Source organism: Protopterus annectens, chromosome 7.part0, assembly GCF_019279795.1.
Source record: "Protopterus annectens isolate FY-2018-M chromosome 7.part0, PAN1.0, whole genome shotgun sequence".
Classification (NCBI taxonomy): Eukaryota; Metazoa; Chordata; order Ceratodontiformes; family Protopteridae; genus Protopterus; species Protopterus annectens.
The window spans coordinates 880643824-880663823 of record NC_056739.1 but is presented as its reverse complement, the minus strand read 5'-3'; the positions used below and the strand labels follow the sequence as shown (position 1 = coordinate 880663823).

Sequence of the window (20000 nt, the reverse complement as noted above, 5' to 3'; positions counted from 1 at the left end):
CCCAGATCTGCTCTGAGTTACAGCACAACGGCACGAAAATTACAGAACTAACTGATATTGCAAACATCCTGGCAGATAAGTTCAGTGCTAACTTTACCCCCCCCCCCCACTCATCCCCTAAAGGGCCCATATCTATACAGGAAGAATGCAGAGTCCCTGTAATCACATCTAAGCAGGTAAAAGCTGCACTCTCTAAAACCAAAAACACAGCATCCATGGGACCGGACAACATCCCAGGCTGCGTTTTACACGAACATCAGAACTAACTGGCTCCCCAGCTAAGCACCATGTTCAATCGTAGTCTCACATCAGGCTTTGTGTCCACTGAATGGCACACAGCAACAGTTATCTCATTCCACAAAGGGGGAGCCACCAGTGAGCCTGGGAACTATCACCCTATTAGCCGGACGAGCCTGGTCTGCAAGGCCATGGAACATATTCATCATGGAACTCATAAACAAAGACAATTTTAACCTCCAAAGTCTGGACCCCACCTAGTTCGGGTTTGTGAAAGGCAGATCATGCCTTCTGAACCTGATCAACTTCTTTGAGGCAGTCACCAAAGCCTTAGATGAGGGGAAGGTAGTTCACATAGCCTATCTTGACCTCGCCAAGGCTTTCGACACCGCCCCCCATTCTGGAATTATAGCTAAACTCACTAAACTCTGTATAAATCCCTACATCACAAGATGGGTTGCCAACTGGCTCACTGACAGAAACCCACACTGAAAGTTGCAGACTCCAAATCTGACTTCAAACCAGTGGTGGAGTACCACAAGGTTCAGTCCTGGGACCACTCCTGTTTATATCTACTTCTCTGAAGTATAGGCTAACACAGAAGGCCTCTGGCTAACAGAGTTCGCAGATGATTGCAAACTAGGAGCCATAGTCAAGTCCCCAAATGATGTGGACATCCTACAGAAGGGTCTCACTGAGACAGATGCCTGGTGTCAGAGGCATGGTCTCAAGCTCAATGCCAAAAAGTGCATTGTCATCCCCTTTGGTAAAAACTCTGTACCAATGAACTACCACATAAACGGCAGTCTATTTAACGCCAAATGTGTGATAAGAGACCTTGGGACTCAGGTGGACAGTAGACTCTCCTTTGATAATAACATCGCCACAGTAGTCAGGAAATCCTTCTATGTGGCACATCTCATCACAAAAGGGTTCTCATCCAAGAGGTCATTGTTCCCCTCTACTCAGCACTCATTAGACCCATTATAGAGTACAATGCCCCTTTTGGAATGTACCTCACAAGACATCTGCAGCAGCTGGAAAGGCCACAGAAGCACCTCACAAAGAGGATTACTGGCCTCAAACAGATTCCCTACACTGACTGTCTCAAAAAACTCCAGCTTTACTCTATAGCATATCGCCTACTACGAGGAGATCTCTGCCTAACATATAAAGCTATGTTAAACCCAGAGCTGTTGGACATGCTATACCTAAAGAAATCCCAATCCCTTCAACCTACACGCTCTAGGGACCTAAACTTTGTTACCACAATAAACAGGACATGCCGGAGGGATAGATTCCTGTCCTAGAGACTTCCTATACTATGGAACAAGTGACCCATCTATGTCAAGCAAAGTTCCTCATTAGCACTCTAAGAAAAATCGGGAAATAGGAAATACACCCCGGGAATCACTTCTGTGGCTCTGCTCGACAGGGGCACAGGAAATTAACTTTCTTGGGTGGCGTAAGCCAGGGAACCTTGTTGGCTAGGCTTACTTAGGGCCTTGGGCCGTAGGCTAGTACCTACGTGTATATATATATATATATATATATATATATATATATATATATATATACACACACACACACACACACACACACACACACACACACACACACATTTATATGGGTCCCTTTCAGATGGTCGAACTTTTAAAAGCTCGACTTTCATATAGCCGAGACTATATGATCGAACTTTTAAAAGTTCAAACGGTCTGAATGGGGATCTCCATAGAGCGTGGAATGGGAAGATTTCCCTTTACGGCAATGTAGTGCGATCTCGGAGTTGGTATATTTAAAAAGCAGGGGATGTCGGGGGTGCAGGAGTCTTCCCCCAGCTAGCACTGTTTAGTTTTTTTATTCTTTTTTCACATTTTCGAAAAATCTAAGTTTCGATCATATGGTCTTCGCCATATGAAAATCGAACATCTGGATGTTCGATTATGTGAAGTAGACCCATTTTAATATATATATGTGTGTTAAAATAAATCGTTATAAATTCTACCACTGCCTATTTACTCTTGAAAAAACACAATGTAAACTGCCATGTTTCCAAACTATTACAACATGTGAAAAGAACCCTAACTCTATCTAACAAAAACATACTTGTACTATGAATCACAGTGTTGGAGAAAGTGTCAAGTCTGCTGTTAACACAAACTTACCCTTTCTTTCCTGTTTCCGTGCTGTTATCAGAAAGCTCCGAACTGACTGAAAGACCTGTTGGAGACTGTCGACCAGTAACAGACAAGGAAGGAGGGCTTACATGAAATGGTAGTCCATATGGTTCAAAATTCAGAGCTGAAATAAAACATATTATACCTAAATGTGCTATTAAATAAATACACAATCTTCACTAATATTTAATCTTGCTATAAATATAAAAAGTACAATAAATGAACAGCAGAATGGTCTGAAATATTCAGTTTATCTCACGTCTTTCATCCTCTTTCAACTGATTTTCTTTATTTGGGAGCTTATTACCTACTGGCTTTTCAAGAAGAATGTCAGAATACAGTGTTGATATTTTCTACTATCTATACATGTATCAAGACAATAAAGGGAATTAAAAAAAACTTATTCTGATTGTATAGGGAAACTTCTTCCATGATCCTAGAAGGTGTATAATGTATGACTTTTTCAAATTAATGACATTTATCTTTAGTTTTCTTGATCCAGTGTTAGCTCTGGCAGTTACCCCAGGCACAGACTTTCAGGAAGAACAGGATTAGACACTCCCTTACAAACTAGGCACAAGTCACCCCCAAGTAACGTATAAAAAAGCAGTGATTAATGATAATTCTCTAAGCCTTTCTAAACAATTTAAAATTTCCAGTCCAATGATTTTTCTAGTAAGGAACTGCTGCCTCTTTTCTAGTTGTCTGAGAGAACTTCAAGGAGTACACATAGCAATGCTGCATTCGACAACAGTTAGGACCAGTGAGATATAAAAACAGGGGATGCACAACATAATGCTTAATTCAATTAAAAGTCAAACCAGTAAGGATTATGCTGGCACAGTGATTTCAAAGGAGTCATTCTTATTTTTTTTATTACCTTCTTAATCCTATTCAGGGTCATGAGTGAGGCACAGCCTATGACAGCACTCAATGAATGTACGGCAGATTACATCCTGGATAGTGCATCAAGTCCACTGCATAGGTAAATCCCTTAGAAATACCTGAACCACAGAATATATTCCTCTAACTTTGGTAGATGCACATTCACCAAATATAATCCATAAACCATAACCCTACCTCCCTTATTAAAAAATGTAAATTAATTAATTCATTTTTCATGGAACTGCTTTTACTGAATCAGAATTAGTAAGTAATGTAATAAATCTGCCTTTATGGGCAGCCTAGAAGCATACACATCTTCCAGTGGTGGAAGAACTCTGCATACGTACGCTCACAGCTGTTGAGTGCTTTGCTTATATTATACATGCAACCAGTCACAGCTCTGGAGCAGTTTATAACAACTTATTACTGCTAATGAAAATGTTTTTTTGCCAGTCTTAGGTTTTTCAAAGTGCAATGAATACCCAATCCAGCACTGCAAAGATAGGTCACTGACACCACATAACTTTAAATCTTTTGGTAATCACCTTATATTCATGAAGCTGCAAACCCATGCAGTAAAATTAAGGTCCAGAACTTATATAATGACAGCTTGTGTGCATCAGATGATAATATCAAGTTGTCAGCAAACATGGACCAATCTTGGTCATATCCCTTAAAAAGGCTCAAGCTCTGGGGGCTGTTATACAAGTACATAAAACCTCTGAAACTGGAAGGCAGAGACCTGTTTTGAAGCTTCACTGGAGACCACATAAACACAGAAGATGGTGAAAAAGAAATTTAGATGAAACAAGATGACACTTATCTTGACACACTAGGGATACTTGCAGTACAAACAATTAGAAGAGTTGGTGCTGGTACAGAAAAGGAACCCTGATAAATTGAGCTAGATAGGTGAAGTACGAAAATGCTACATCCAACAGCATTATTGTGAAACCTGTGCATCTGAATATAGCAACAATTACATTTTTCTCATACAGGATTTGCAAGTACAAAAAAAGAAAATAAATAAAAAAAACTGAACATCTGTAAGTGCCAAATGCTGACTTCCATTGATGAAGTACACTGAAATATCACAAAAGCATGAGACACAAATAATCATGTAGTAGCAGACGGTGTAGAAGAAACTTCTCACAACAATGAAGGTCCTGTATTTATTACAAAATGTTTACGAAATGCCAATTCTACCTCTACATGTAAACCTCATCTTTCAACTTACTTTATCTGTACACAATTTTGCCCTGTATGCCTGCCAACGTCTTCAACAGTCCTGGGCACATTCCCCCTACATGAGGTATGCAAAGCACAAATGTAAAAGCTGACTACAGAAGTTGCCATCCCAGCTGTAATGGAGGTGGGTCTATGCCCTTACTGGTAATTCCAGGAATGAGAGCATTTCTAGAGAGGCCCTAACCCCAATTCCAGTGGCGTATGTGAGAACTCATATCACTAGAGTGCATCTGACAAACTTCCTGTGTATGTGCATTTGTTACTGCCAAATTTGCAAACTTTCACCAACATGCAAAAAGAAGGCTATCCATTCACCAGTCTGGGACTGCCAAGCCTACATTTCCCAGTCCTAATATTTTGGTGCCAATTCAAGCCTCTCTGTGGGTGGCAATCATCCAAGTGGCAAATACTTTTCTCTACCCCCCAGGACGAGTGAGCTTATGCCAGTCATTCAATTCCATCCTCCCCAAATGGCTCTTAGAGCAACTGATCGATAAATGAACTTGGATTGTCTTGGTCATGGTTAAGGCTTTATCCCTCAACACTACAGAATCAAACTAATTCTTAATTTTTAATGTCTTGGTTTTCCAAACACAACTTTAATCCAATTTAACACAAACATTATTACATATTGCATTTCTTCTCCAATTATGTTAACTTTCATGCTGAGCTACGCACGATAAGTACAGTTGTGTACACTTACCATAAATGTAGATGTTCGAGTGTATTCACTGTTGCAGTCATTACATTTGGGTAATCCTGCTGGCAGGTTGCCCTCAGTTGGCCTGAATTCCAAAGTCCTGGGTCCTGCATCGGCCGCTGTCACCCCCTCCCTGATGTCAGGTCATCAGAGGTATAAAAGATGCGGCCGACGCCATTTTCTTTAATTTTTCTTGCCCCAGATGTCAGTTGCCCCCTAAAAGGGTAGCCAAAATTTATATATGTATGAATACATCCACCAATATAAGCTTTACCTTCATCTACAAGCAAATACACCAACATAGGTCGCATAAACCAGAGAAGGAAAGATAGGGGATGGTGGGTGGGTAACCTGGACTGCAACAGTGAATACACTCGAACATCTACATTTATGGTAAGTGTACACAACTGTACTATGTTCTTCGTGTTTCACTGTTGCAGTCATTACATTTGGGTAGATTCCCAAAGCTATGGTTGGGAGGCTGGAGCTAAACCGCATTAGGAGCGGCTATGAGTCCCTGCAGAACTGCAGTGGCAAAGCCTGCCCTGGATTTAGAGTAGAGTGGCAGATGATAGTGCTTTGTAAAGGTGTGCACTGACCTCCAAGTAGCTGCCTCTAAAACGTCCTTGGTTGGTACTCTCCTGAAAAAGGCCGCTGAAGTGGCTACAGCTATGCTGGAATGTGGCCTAATGCCCTTAGGCACTGGCTTGCCATGTTGTAAGTAGCAGAAATGAATGCAGTGGGCCATCCATTTTGAAATAGTCTGCTTTGAGATAGCCTTTCCTTGTGATCCTGCAGCATATGCCACTAGTAATTGCTCTGTCTTTCTGAAAACTTTGGTTCTGTCCATGTAGAATCTAAGCTGTCTGTGCACATCCAAAGAATGCAGAATTATTTCCCCCTTGTTCTGTGGATTTGGATAAAAAGTTGGCAGATGAATGGTTTGGTTAAGAGCCACACTGGACACCACTTTAGGCATAAATGTTGGGTTTGTCCTCAGGGAGACCCTGTCCGGATAAAAAATGATAAAAGTTTCCACAGCCATGAGTGTCTGTAGCTCTGAAAAGTACAGTTTTGTACCTACCATAAATGTAGATGTCCGATAGACATGCAACTGCAGTCATAACATGTGGGTTGTCCTGCCTCAGGCAGCCCTCGGTCGGCCGGATTCCAAAGTCTGGGTCCGACGTCGGCTGATGTCGCATTTCTCTCCGTCAGAGCGGCTGGAGTACATAAGCATCAGCCGACGCCATTTTCTTCAGTGTTTCTTGCCCCAGATGCCAGGTGCCCTCCAAGGAAGGCTGTAATCAAATTGGAAGACAAAAACAGGATTCCAAACAAATAAATGAGCAATAAAACAAATACACCATAACAGATATCCCCAGCTAAGAGCAACAGGGATAGGAGTGGACCCTAGGCATAGAGGGGTATGGAGGGAGGGAAAATCCGACTGAAGTTGCATGTCTATCGGACATCTACATTTATGGTAGGTACAAAACTGTACTATGTCCTTCAAGAATGCAACTGCAGTCATAACATGTGGGTAGAATACCATAGCTTAGCTGGGGGAGGAGGAATGCTCTAGGAAAAAGATGGTGTGGCAATCAAACCCTGCAGGACTGCCGAAGCAAAGCCTGCTCTGGATCTGGAGTATAGAGGGAGATTGTAGTGTTTGGAGAATGTATGCACGGAGCTCCATGTAGCAGCTTCTAGAATGTCCTTAGTAGGCACCCCTCTTAAAAATGCTGTATAGGTGGCTGTAGCTCTGGTGGAATGTGGTCTGACACTGGCTGGAACAGTCTTTCCATGAAAGGAATAACAGAATCTGATGCAATGCCCAATCCATTTTGAAATAGTCTGTTTTGAAATTGCTTTTCCTTGGACTGCAGGGGCGTAAGCTACAAAACGTTGTTCAGACTTCCTACTGGCCTTGGTTCTGTCCAGGTAGTATCGAAGTTGTCTGTGAATGTCCAAGGTATGCAACAGTCTTTCCCCCTTATTCTCAGGATTGGGGAAGAAAGCAGGCAGATGAATGGCTTGATTTAAAGAAACCCTAGATACCACCTTTGGCATAAAAGTAGGGTTGGTCCTTAATGAAACCCTGTCTCTGTGAAAAATAATGAAGGGTGGTATTGCCATTAGGGCCTGTAGCTCTGAAATCCTTCTTGCTGAAGTAATTGCCAACAGGAAAGCGGTCTTCCATGAGAGAAACTGCAAGTCAACTGAAGCTGCTGGCTCGAATGGAGGTAGAGTCAGTTTTTCTAGGACAAAATTGAGGTCCCAAGGCTGGCACCGGGGCCTTTCTTGGTGGCTTAATGTTCTTGATTCCCCTGAGGAATTGCCTTAGTAAAGGCTGTGAAAAAACAGGGGGATCAGTGTTGTATCTAGCTGAAATAGCAGATGCATGTATCTTTATGGAAGAATATGAGAGGCTGTTCTTTAACATATCTGCCAAATATTCCAAGATGAGTGGGATGTTCAACAATGATGCATCATGTCCCTTGCTGGTATTCCAATTGCTGAATCTTTTCCACTTTGCTAAGTAAACCTTTCTGGTGGATGGTCTTCGAGCCTCTGTTTGTATCCGCTGAACTTCCTTGGAGAGAGATAGGTTGAAGTTATTTATGGGATCTCCCAGGCTGTTAGCTGCAGTGTCTGAAGATTTGGATGCACTGTTTCGAAATTGTGTTGAGTCAAAAGTAGAGGCCATTGGGGAAGGGCCCACCTCCTGGTGTGACACATGCTCCGTAGTAGTGGGTACCAGTGTTGTCTTGGCCAGTCCGGAGCTGTTATGATTCCCTTGGGTCTCTCTGCTTTGATCTTTAGTAATACTGAGGTCATCAGTGGCAGAGGTGGGAATGCATAGATTGTTAGGGAGTTCCAGTTGAATGAGAGGGCATCTATTTTCCAAGCTTTTGGATGGTATGTCCTTGTGCAGAATTTTGGTAGAAGATGGTTGAGGTGAGAGGCAAATAGGTCCACTTCTGGCTTGCCCCATGTCGAAGTGAGTTGTGTGAAGGCCTTCGGATGTAACCTCCACTCGTGTGGATCTGTGAAATTCCTGCTTAGGCTGTCCGCCAACATATTGTCTTTTCCTGGAACAAACTGGGATTGTAACTGGATGTTTAGGCTCAGTGATTTCTCCCAAAGATGCATTGTCAGTCTGCAAAGGGGGTAAGAGTGGGTGCCCCCTTGCTTGTTTATGTACCACATCACAGTGGTGTTGTCTGTCCGTATCAGTAAATTGCCTTGCTGGAGCTGGTGTTGAAAGGCCTCGATGGCATGCATTACTGCCAGCATTTCCTTTTGGTTTATATGCAGATGTGTTTCCTTTGGAGACCATTGTCCTTGTATACACCTGCCTTCCATGTGCGCCCCCCATCCAAGGTCTGAGGCATCTGTGGTCATGGTCTGTGTTATCTGTGTTTTTTTGAATGACATACCTGTGTTTGCCTGGCTCATCGAGGCCCACCATAGGAATTCCTTTTGTAGGCATGGAATGAGCGGTATGATTGTCTCCAAGTTGTTGCTGTGTTGAGACCAAATGCTTTTTAGGTACCATTGAAGCTTTCTCATGTGTAGTCTTGCTAATGGAACCAGGAGAATGCAGGATGCCATGTAACCCAGGGCCTGTTGGAATCTCCTTGCAGTCATCTGGGTGAGTTTTGCTAAACCTTTGAAGTAATGAGTTAACTTCTCTTGCTTGTCTTCCGTCAGGTAAGCCATCTGAGAGGCTGTGTCTAGTTTGGCTCCTAAGAAGATTATTTGCTGGGATGGCTGCTGTCTTGACTTTTGGAAGTTGACTGTGTATCCCAGAGCTTGAAGTAATCGTATGACATAATCCAGATTTTTTGTCAACATCAATTTGTCGTCCACTTGTATGAGGCAGTCGTCCAGGTACGGGTAAATCTGTATCCCCTGGAGCCTGCAATGAGCAATTACTGAAGCCAGGCATTTTGTGAATACTCTGGGCGCAGTAGATAAGTCAAATGGCAATGCTGAGAATTGATAATGCTCTGGCCCTGCAAGAAATCTGAGGTATCTTCTGCAGCTGTGTCTGATAGGGACATGCAGGTATGCCTCCTTGAGGTCCAGAGTAATCAGCCAAGACCCCTTGCCCAGCATGGGAAGGAGTTGCTGTAGAGTCAGCATTTTGAACTTTGGTACTATGAGAAAGGTGTTTAATGCGGACAAGTCCAGTATTGGTCTCCATTGAGATTCTTTTCTTGGAACAAGGAACAGTCTTGAGTAAAACCCCTGGTCTTGTTCTTGTTGTGGAACTCTTTCTATTGCTTTCATCCGAGTAAGCAGAGTGATTTGCTTGATAGCCTCTGCACTCTGGTTTTGTGGTAGGTTTGGCATGCCTTGTTTTCTTGGTAAGGTATGAAAATGAAACCTGTACCCTCGGTCTATAATGTCCAAAATCCATTTGTCCTTTGTCAGTCTGTGCCAATTTTCTGCAAACAGAGATAATTTCCCGCCCAAGGGAGCTTCTATTTGTTCCCTGGTAGGCGGTAGTAGAGGAAAGTCATTGAGATTGTGGTTGTGGGGCAGGTGAAACCCCTGCGTCACTTCTTTGGTTTCCTGGCTGCCATTGTCGTCCCCTGTAAGGGCCTCTGTATTGGCCTCTTCCTCGGCCACGTCTGTTCTTACCCCTTTGAAACTTTTCTGGATTAGGAAAGGACCAGTTTTTAGAAGGCCAATTCCTACTGAATCTGGGAGGTTGAACCTGGAGGAAATCTTTCACCGTCTGAACAGATTTTGCTTTTTCTTCTATGGTCTTTAACACATCCTTAGCATTCGCACCAAAAGCTTGTTCTTTCCCAAAGGTGCATCCAGAAGTTTTGCTTTTACATGATCTGGTACAGGTTGATCTTTTAACCAAGCATGTCTACGAATGACTGCCCCTGTCATAGCTGCCCTACATGAAGCTTCCAGTGCATCATATCCACACTGCAGGAAGTGATTGCTTACTTGCTGAGTGTTATGTACAGCTTCCTGCAAAGTCTTCCTGTGTAAAGGATCAGGAGTGGCTAATGTTTTTTGTAAATCTTCTAACAGGTAATCCTGATATTGTAACATATGAAAAAGACAATTTAAAGCTCTCATAGATAAGGTAGTGGATGTGTAAACCTTTTTGCCCCATCTCTCTAATGACCTAGCTTCCCTGTTGGAGGGCAATGGATTTTTAGAGGTGGAGGCTGAAACTCCTTTAGGCCCCTGTGAAATAGTTTCCAAATCAGCAGTATGGGCCCTGAATAAATGGGAATGAGTTTCTGGGACCCTGTAATACCTCTCTGGCTTGGCTGGAGCAGGAGGAAGAGAATCAGGGGTAGCACTAGAGTCAGAATATAAATCATCCAGAACATCAAGTACAGGAGGAATAGCTAAGGGCCTCTGCTGGGGCTTCTTAAGGAAAGTCCTAAGGCGTTTCCTAGAATCAGAATATTCCTGACCTTGCCACTTGAAATGTTCCCTCATGGTGTGCAGAACTTCCCCAAAAGAAATATCCTCAGGAGGGAGGCCGAGGATGGAATCTTCTGCATCCGAGTCCTCATAGGTCTGGAAGAGCTCTTCCTGGCTATCAGAGTGGACAGAGCCCTCAGAATCTTCATCTGAAGGAATAGGGTCAGAGGGTTCAACCCGGGGCCTTTTATCAGAAGGAGGCTGGGATCCTCTCTCAGGACGGGCCTGTGAACCTCTAATCATGGAAATTAAATCAGCAGCCATGGACATAATTTGTGTCTCTGGAGTAGGCTGAGGTAAGGATTTAGAAGTAATATGCTTTGTTTTGCTGGCTGCCTTAGCCCTAGTGTAGGCCTTAATAGACATGGCCATAGGAGGCCTGGCAGCTCCACGTGCAGGAGTGACCTTGTCTACAGCAATGGTCTCGGGCATTTCCTCGGTTTCGGTATCCGGAGGAAAATCGATAACTGGCAGAGTGATGTCCGGAATCGGAGTCATCGGTAATGCGATGTCTTCGGTTCGGAGCGGTGGGGAGACCGTCTCAGAGGGAACCGGAGCACTCGCGCTAGGTTTTGGCGTGGAGCCTGTGGTAGACACGGGCCGAGGATGTCGGTCCCGATCTTTTCGCTTTTTGGGAGTTTGCGATGTCAGAAGATCCGACGGCATGGTGTAAGCAAATTTATCGGCGAAAAAATCTTCAGCGAACTCCGCCCGGTGCCTGAGAGTGCGCTTGTTGAAGCGACCACAGGCTACACAGGCCGAGACGTCGTGGTCTGGGCCCAGGCAAGGAAGACAGTAAGAGTGGAAATCCTTATGAGGTATTTGTTTACCACAAGAAAGACAATTGTTAACTTTTCCAGTAATTTCTGACATTGGCTGAGGCAAGAAAAGGTCCCCAACGGGGTACTTAGCTTTTTTGATGACTTCGGTATCGAAGAATACAGGAGCTGTGGAGCTGACCGACCGGCACTTGCGAACTGCTTCTGCTTCGGGCACCGCGCGGCAAGAAAGACTGAAGAAAATGGCGTCGGCTGATGCTTATGTACTCCAGCCGCTCTGACATCGGAGAGAAATGCGACATCAGCCGACGTCGGACCCAGACTTTGGAATCCGGCCGACCGAGGGCTGCCTGAGGCAGGACAACCCACATGTTATGACTGCAGTTGCATTCTTGAAGGACATCACGTCTTGCAGAAGTTATTGCTAGGAGCAGAGCTGTTTTCCATGATAAAAACTTTATATCAGCAGTAGCAGCTGGTTCAAAAGGAGGCAGGGTGAGTTTTTCCAAAACATAGTTGAGGTCCCATGCAGGCATTGGAGATCTCCTTGGAGGCTTTTAATTTTTGGCTCCTCTGAGGTACTGTTTTATTAAGGTATGCGAAAAGATTGGTGGCTCTGCATTATAATGAGCCGAAATGGCAGCGGCATGAATTTTAATAGATGAGAAAGATTGGCCTTTGACCAGCATCTCAGTTAAGTATTGTAAAATCTAAGGAATATTTGGCATAGCTGTACCTGTTCCTTGTGCCTGGTTCCAAGCACTGAATCTCTTCCATTTTCCAGCATAAGATTTTCTAGTACTAGGCCTTCTGGCTTCCAAAATGACATCCATCACAGCTTTGCTGAGAGGTGTGTTTTGTATGACTACGTTATCCGCCATGCTGCCAGGTTTAAAGTCCTGAGCTGGCTGTGCAGGATCTGATTGGTTTTGCTGGGACAGTAGATGCGGTACTTGAGGAAGGGTCCAAGCTGGGAATTGAGATAAGCTCCTTAACATTGGGTACCAGTGCTGGCGGGTCCAGTCTGGTGCAATCAGTATCATTTTTGGCTTCTCCTGTCAAACCTTTAGGAGTACCTTGGGGAGGAGAGGCAGAGGGGGAAAAGCATATACTGACAGGTTTTCCAACTGAAGGATAGGGCATCCACTTTCCATGCTTATCTGTGATAAATCCTTGTGCAAAATCTCTTTAGTTGGTAGCTGTGAGGGGAGGCAAATAGATCTACGTTTGGGAATCCCCATTTCCCTGTTATCATGCTGAAGACTTGTGGATCCAGCTGCCACTCGTGGGGATCCATGAGATTTCTGCTTAGTTTGTCTGCCAGAGTATTTTTCCCTCCTGGCAGGAATTGTGCCTGCAGAATTGTGCCTGCAGATGTACTTGGTAAGTCAATGCTGTGTCCCACAAAGTCATAGCTAGTCTGCAAAGGGGGTAAGAATGTGTGCCCCCCTGCTTGTTTATATACCACATGACCATGGCTAGCATCTCTTTTTGATTGATATGTAGATGCATTTGCTTTGAGGTCCATGTTCCCTGAATGCATTTTCCTGCCATGTGGGCCCCCCAGGTATAATCTGATGCATCCGTTGTTAGTGTCTGCCTGGCTGGGGGTAATATGAACGGCTTTGTCCCTTGTTTTGGTGAGAAGCCTTTGCCCACCATCGAAACTCCTGTTGCAGGCAGGGAATGAGAGTAATTATAGTTTCCAGGCTGTGGCAATGTCGAGTCCAAACACTTTTTAGGTACCATTGAAGTTTCCTCATATGCAGTCTTGCATATGGAATTAGTAGGATGCAGGATGCTATGAAGCCCAAAGCCTGCAGAATTTTTCTTGCAGATAACTGGGCCTTGGTTGTCAACATTTTGAAGTAGGTAGTCAGTTGTCTTTGTTCGTCTGGCGTGAGATAAGCCATTTGGGCAGTTGTACTTAAGCTTGCACCCAGGAATATTATCTCTTGAGAGGGTACGAGTTTTGATTTATTTTCGTTGACTGTGTACCCTAGGCATGTTAGAAGTTTTTTCACAAATGCCAGATGCTGTAGAAGGATGTCCTTGTTCTCTGCTTGAATTAGACAGTCATCCAAGTAAGGATATATTTGTATTCCTCTTTGTCTGCAGAATGCAATTACTGGTGCCAGGCACTTTGTAAAGACCCTGGGCGCAGTAGATAAGCCAAAGGGCAGTGCAGAGAATTGGTAATGCATTGAGCCAGCCTTGAATCTGAGGTATCTTCTACATATTTGTCTGATTGGGACATGCAGGTATGCCTCTTTTAGGTCTAAAGTTACAAGCCAAGCGTTCTTGCCCAACATGGGCAGTAGCTGCTGTAAAGTCAACATTTTGAATTTTGGTATATCCAGAATCGATAGGTCCAGTATTGGCCTCCAGGCCTTGTCCTTTCTGGGAACCAAGAACAGTCTTGAGTAAAATCCTTGTCCCCGCTTTTGCTCTGGCACTTGTTGAAAGGCCCTCATGTCCATGAGGGATGAGACTTGTTTTTGTGCCTTTGCCCATTGATTTTTTGGTAGATCTGGCCAGCCGTTTGCCTTTGGCAGGGTATGGAAATGGAACTTGTAGCCTTGTGACACGATATTTACAACCCACTTGCCCTGGGTTATAAGGTGCCAATTTTGAGAAAAAAGTGCTAATTTTCCCCCTACGGGTGCTGCTAGGAAATAAGTGCTTGGTGCAAGCAGGGGGAAGTCATTGGGACTGTTTCCTGTAAGGTTGTGATTTGTCTTCTCCACTTTTGGAGGTAGAAGCACCCCATTGCTTTGACCTGTATGAACCTTGCACCTGGGATCTGCCTCTAGGGTGTCTGGGTCTGCCCCTTTGAGGTCTGTCTGACACAGGAAAGGACCAATTCTTTGTTGGCCAGTGTTTACTAAAACTAGGTGGCTGTACTTGTAAGAAATCTTTGACCGTTTGCATAGATTTAGCCTTGTCCTCCATTTTAACACTTCCTCTGCCTTAACACCAAACAAAGAATCATGCTGTAAAGGTGCATCCAATAATTTAACTTTAACATGATCAGGCAGATTTTGTTCCTTTAACCAAGCATGCCTTCTAATTACAGAGCCTGTAACTGTGGCCCTGCAGGAGGCCTCTAAAGAATTAAAACCACATTGCAAAGTATGCTTTCCAACTTGTTCAGCTGCATGCAATATATCCTGCAGTTCCTTGTTTTCTGCACATTCAGAATTTAACATTTTCTGTTTAAGCAATACCATGACATGTTGCTGATATTTGAGCATATGAAACTGACAGTTTAAGGCCCTTATAGCCAAGGTAGCAGATGTGTGAACCTTTTTTCCCCATCTATCCAGTGCCCTAGAATCCCTGTCAGAAGGGGTAGGGGTTTTTTGCAGCAAAAGCCTTAACACCCTTGGGACCCTGAGAAATAGTTTCTGGGTCCGCAGCAGGGTTTTTAAAAAGGAATTTATTTGAGTCAGGAACCCTGTAATATCTGTCAGGCTTAACAGGAGCTGGAGGTAAGGAGTCAGGGGTTAGGCTAGACTCCGAAAACACATCTACAATGTCTAACACAGGAGGGATGGCTAGTGGCTTGTGCGGAGGTAGTAACAGGAAATCCCTGAGTCTCTTTTTAGACTCTGAAAAATCTTGGCTCTCCCAGTGGAAATGCTCCCTCATGGTATGTAAGGTTTCCCCAAAAGAATAATCCTCAGGAGGAGAAGCTGAAGGTATAGAGTCTTCAGCATCAGAATCCTCATAGGGGGAAAAAGAATATTCCTGATCAGAAGAGGAATTAGAAGAAATGGAAACCTGATCTGAAGATTCATAGTCAGTCTCTTGCCTAGGCCTCTTATTAGGACGGGGATGGGAAACCCTGATTAAGGTAAATCAAGTATTCGGCCATTTTGAGCATCTGTTTTTAGGGCATAGAGGCCTGGCCACATGGCTCTTGAAGTAGATTCTTTGCCTTTGAAGGTGCTTTAGTCTTTGCCTTTGAAGTTGGTTTAATGTATAGATGTTTGGGTCTGAATACACCCTCAGAAGCTGGTGCCTGCTCAGCGGCTCCGGATCCATCTGAAGGAATAATGTTCGAGGCTCCAATACCTTGAGTTTCCAGCAGCATGGCCGACTCCACATGGGAGTCGGTAGCGGCCTGTGACTTTAAAGTAGCGGTCATCAGGGGCTGCGAAAGCACCTCAATGAGAGCCAGAGGACCAGCGACTGGATTAGGAGAAGCTTCGTCGTCGGTTTTGGGCCTCGGTCTTTCTTTTTCTTTGCGTTTTTTGTGAACTCCGGTAGTCGGATGGCTTTCCGACGGCATTTCTGGATAATTAAATCTGCGGCCAAAGTAGTTTAAAGCATAATCATACTGATGCTTAATAGTGCGTTGGTTAAATCTAGCACAAAACCGACAACCCAGATAATTATGATCAGGGCCTAGGCAAAGAATACAGTAAGAATGAAAGTCCTTATGAGGTATTTGCTTCCCACAAGAAATACAATTATTAACTTTTTCTGACATCGGTTCTGGAGCAAGAAAAAAAGTTTCCCCAATGGGGTACTTAGCTTTATAAAAGACTTCGGATCTGAAATTCGAACTCGAAAATCTCAGGAGTTGGCCGACTGGCACTTGCAAACTGCTTCTGCTTCGGGCACTGCGCGGCAAGAAAGACTGGAGAAAATGGCATCGGCCGCATCTTTTATACCCCTGACGACCTGACGTCAGGGAGGGGGCAACAGCGGCCGATGCAGGACCCAAGACTTTGGAATTAGGCCGACTGCGGGCAACCTACCAGCAGGATTACCCAAATGAAATGACTGCAACAGTGAAACACGAGGAACATCATATATGAACATGTTCACTGCCATACATTCACCAAACTTACAAGCCTAAAATCAAGAGATTCCATAACTTATCTGTAGCTCTGGCAGTGCAGACTGTAGACAGTGCTCTCCTAAATAAACTATGTGCATGTAAACACAACATAAACAAAACAGAGCTGAGCTAATATCTCTAATATCAAAGAAAGGGAGTCTTGGCAGAAACTCACCTAAGTTTTCCACATGCAAGCATACATGCTGCCTTGACTTATGACAAACCCATAAGCAGGACAGATGCAACTTAAAAACTGTACACATAATGTGGACAAATTTCAGACCACAGACTGAACTTTGTAATATTTTCAGCATGATTTCTAAAACGTTTGCCAGCAGAAGCAAAAGGAAACCTCAACATTGTATTAACATGCTTGAATTTTATGCCAAATTTTACCAATTTAATCATTTACAAAACAGTGAAGTGGACTGATTGATGACCCTTTTTCAACCATGACTCATGCTACAAGTACAAAGGCAAATTTGATACACATATATGAATATAGAACAGTAGATCAAACAAAAGGTTTTTAGAGGTGACAGGAACCCACAAATCCCAGACCCTAGAAGTCAAAGTCATCAACGGTAATTACTAGTACTACTACTAGTACAACTAAGTACTGTATCACACTTTAAGAGACAAGTACGGCACATGGATTAGAGAGAGTAGTTTGACATTTTTCAAACAACAATGAATACAAATTGAAGAGTACCGAATCAATATTAGACTTATGTGGGTGTGATAGAAAAGTAACTGTGCAGTTTCTTGTTAAACATATCTTACAAATACTGTTTCCTCAAGTGCGGTTTCATAAATAATCATACTAATCACATAGCAATATGCACTGACAGGTATCCATCAAGCATGCTGAAAGTATGAGTACAATTTCATAAGGAAAGGTTTCCCTTATTTTTTTTTTATATCTTACAAATACTGTTTCCTCAAGTGCGGTTTCATAAATAATCATACTAATCACATAGCAATATGCACTGACAGGTATCCATCAAGTATGCTGAAAGTATGAGTACAATTTCATAAGGAAAGGTTTCCCTTATTTTTTTTTTTGGGGGGGGGGGGGCATGGTTGATAACAAGTAAAGGTGCAAGAGTGTTTATATACATCATAAATTTGTACTGCAGCCATTGCCACTTTAAATTTATTATATACTATTGCACTCAGTTTGTACAAGTGGCAAAGTATTAAAATAGTTACCCTGATAACCACGAAAATGGGAACACAACTACTGCGAACACAGACAACAAGTAAACAGAAATACAGCAGATCCCAAAAACCAGGCCAACAGGCTCAGATGCAAAGACACTTCAAAGAAGTCCTGACACTATGGACAAAAATCGCTTAACTGATCAATTGTTTAATAAAAGTTGTAAGTGTCGGTGAGCCTGGGTTTTTGGATCTACTGCATTTATGTTTAATAGCTTCCGCTGAGCTGCCATTTTGCACAAAATAAAACTTACCTGCACGAGTAAAACGATTGTAAATCCTGATATTTCTGATACTGCCAAATGGGTGACCATCTCACTGTGTGAAAATGACGTTTTTCAATAAAATCATGGGATGACAGCTGTACAGCTTACAGGATTAGTGGGGGACCCAAACATGCCCAAATTAACATTTTAAATCAAATTCAAATGCACTGTAATTTAAACAGTACAAATCAAATATTTGTTTGTGTCTTTCGGCTTTTCCCGGTTAGGGGTTGCCACAGCGGAACTCTGGTCCGCTAATGATTGGTAGTTGAGTTTTACGTGCCGAGTTACCAGCCCTGACGCACAACCTCCAATGAAGGTATGCCCATTCACGCATGTCTCCACGCAAAAGACTCTAGCTGAGAATAGAATCGGACAGCGTTATACTGTGAGGCGACAACGCTAACAAATCAAATATAAAAACATAAAAAGTAGCTGGTCTCTTACCACAAAAGTAAGACATCCATCCCTACCAATACTGATATGGGTATGAGAATGGGCTCGAGTCAGACATTTAGCAATGAAGGGGAAAAGGGTGCGTTCTTTCCTCATCACTGGGTGGGATGGCTAGCCCAACTAATAACAAAAGCAGCCTAGCAGCATCCAAGGCGACTTCAGTGATGTGTGGATAGGGAGCAGGAACAGTGACAGAATGTGTTAGGTGAGCATGTATGGAACCATGCAGGTCACAGATATACCACAGGTTGTCACCGTTCAAAACGAACAAAAAAAAAGTCCTGCAGATTCCCTGACGTATTCTCTCTCCACCAACGAAATGCAATACCTCAGTGGAAGTCAAGAGGAAAAAAAAGCGGAGGAGACTGCAAAAAAATAAAAAATAAAAATCTGACAGCTTGAAGTAGGGAGGACTTGGGGGGTAGAAGCAATAAGGGGTCAAGATACACTAGAAAATAAGCAGACAAAGGCCATAATGTGAAACTTCTTAAAAATAGAAACTAAAATTAAAACGTGGCAATTAAACCAAAATCTTTAATAAACAATATATCAGAACTTGCCAAAATCATCACTCTTTGAATAGGCCTGGAAAAAGATTTATGATTTAAGGAACCTCGTAGGAGCACCCAAGGAAGCAGACACCAGAAGTGCCTGGTACATGAAAAATATCCTCTAAGAAATTTCAAACTGCATGCTTGGGAACTTACCAGCACCCCAAAAAGTTAATTAATACAGGATACAAAGTGGCTGCACAGTAAAAACAGCCTACAATCAAGGGAAAGAGGTCATGCTGCAACTTTGGAAAACTTAAAAAATCATGTCTAAATGCATGAAATGAACTTTCCTTTTCACACACAAAAGTGTTTGCAGCCTTTAAAGAAATACATAGTTTTAAAGATTTCTTCTGAATGCAGAAGACTAAATGAACAGAATCATGTTTACGGAATTAGTACTAATGGCTGGGCAGAAAGTGCTTACAGCTCTAGTTCTGCTGGATTAGTGTAGATAAGTAACTGTGTTTTACTTATGTAACGGTCATGCACAGGGCTCTGTTCATTTAGCCTTCCACGTTTGGAAGAAATTTTTAAAACTGTATAACAAACTTTTCTTTTCACACAGAAAAGTGTTTGCATGCATAAAAATGCATATGAACACTTTTTTGTGAGGAAAGAAAAGTTAATTTTGCACCTTGAGACATGATCTTAAAGTTTGGAGCCAAAGGAAAAGGAAGACAAAACTGCAGGGGGACAGTCACGAGGATGTATGGGAAATGACAGCACACCTCTTCTTTATTTTGAAGGGGGGGGGGGGAGTGACACCTGGATCAAAAGCACATACCATTTGGCCATCCTATACATTGCAGGTACTGGAGAGTTTGGTACCACTAGCAGTGTTGATGTTCACTGTAAGAGTTAAGGGTATCTGAGCACACTGTGAAGTGTACTTCGTTGATGAGGAGGTTTTTCAGGGGCATCCTAACAATCACTGTAATTTTAGTAAGAGTGACAGATTACATTAGTTGGTGAAAGGGGTTATTTACTTATGCTTTACTTTAGAAGACTGTCTAACTACACCTGTAGCATGCATCCCCGCACTGCTGTCTCTCCTGTTTCAGAACTGCATCTACTGTTTGAAGCTGTGATGCCCACCACTCCCACTAATATGTGATGTCCCCACACTGGGCTGGTAACCAAGGAGCCTGAATCCTCACTGCTG

At 43.1% G+C, this 20000-nt stretch overlaps 1 protein-coding gene across 3 annotated transcripts in view; it reads right to left on the bottom strand.

The window, feature by feature from the left end:
- AP4E1 (adaptor related protein complex 4 subunit epsilon 1) overlaps positions 1-20000 on the bottom strand; it is a 564842-nt gene that overhangs the window by 275561 nt on the left and 269281 nt on the right. For all 3 annotated transcript variants that reach the window (XM_044077456.1, XM_044077457.1, XM_044077458.1), the window contains exon 16: positions 2403-2538. In XM_044077456.1, the coding sequence (XP_043933391.1) occupies positions 2403-2538 (136 nt within the window). The remainder of the gene's footprint in view (positions 1-2402; positions 2539-20000) is intronic.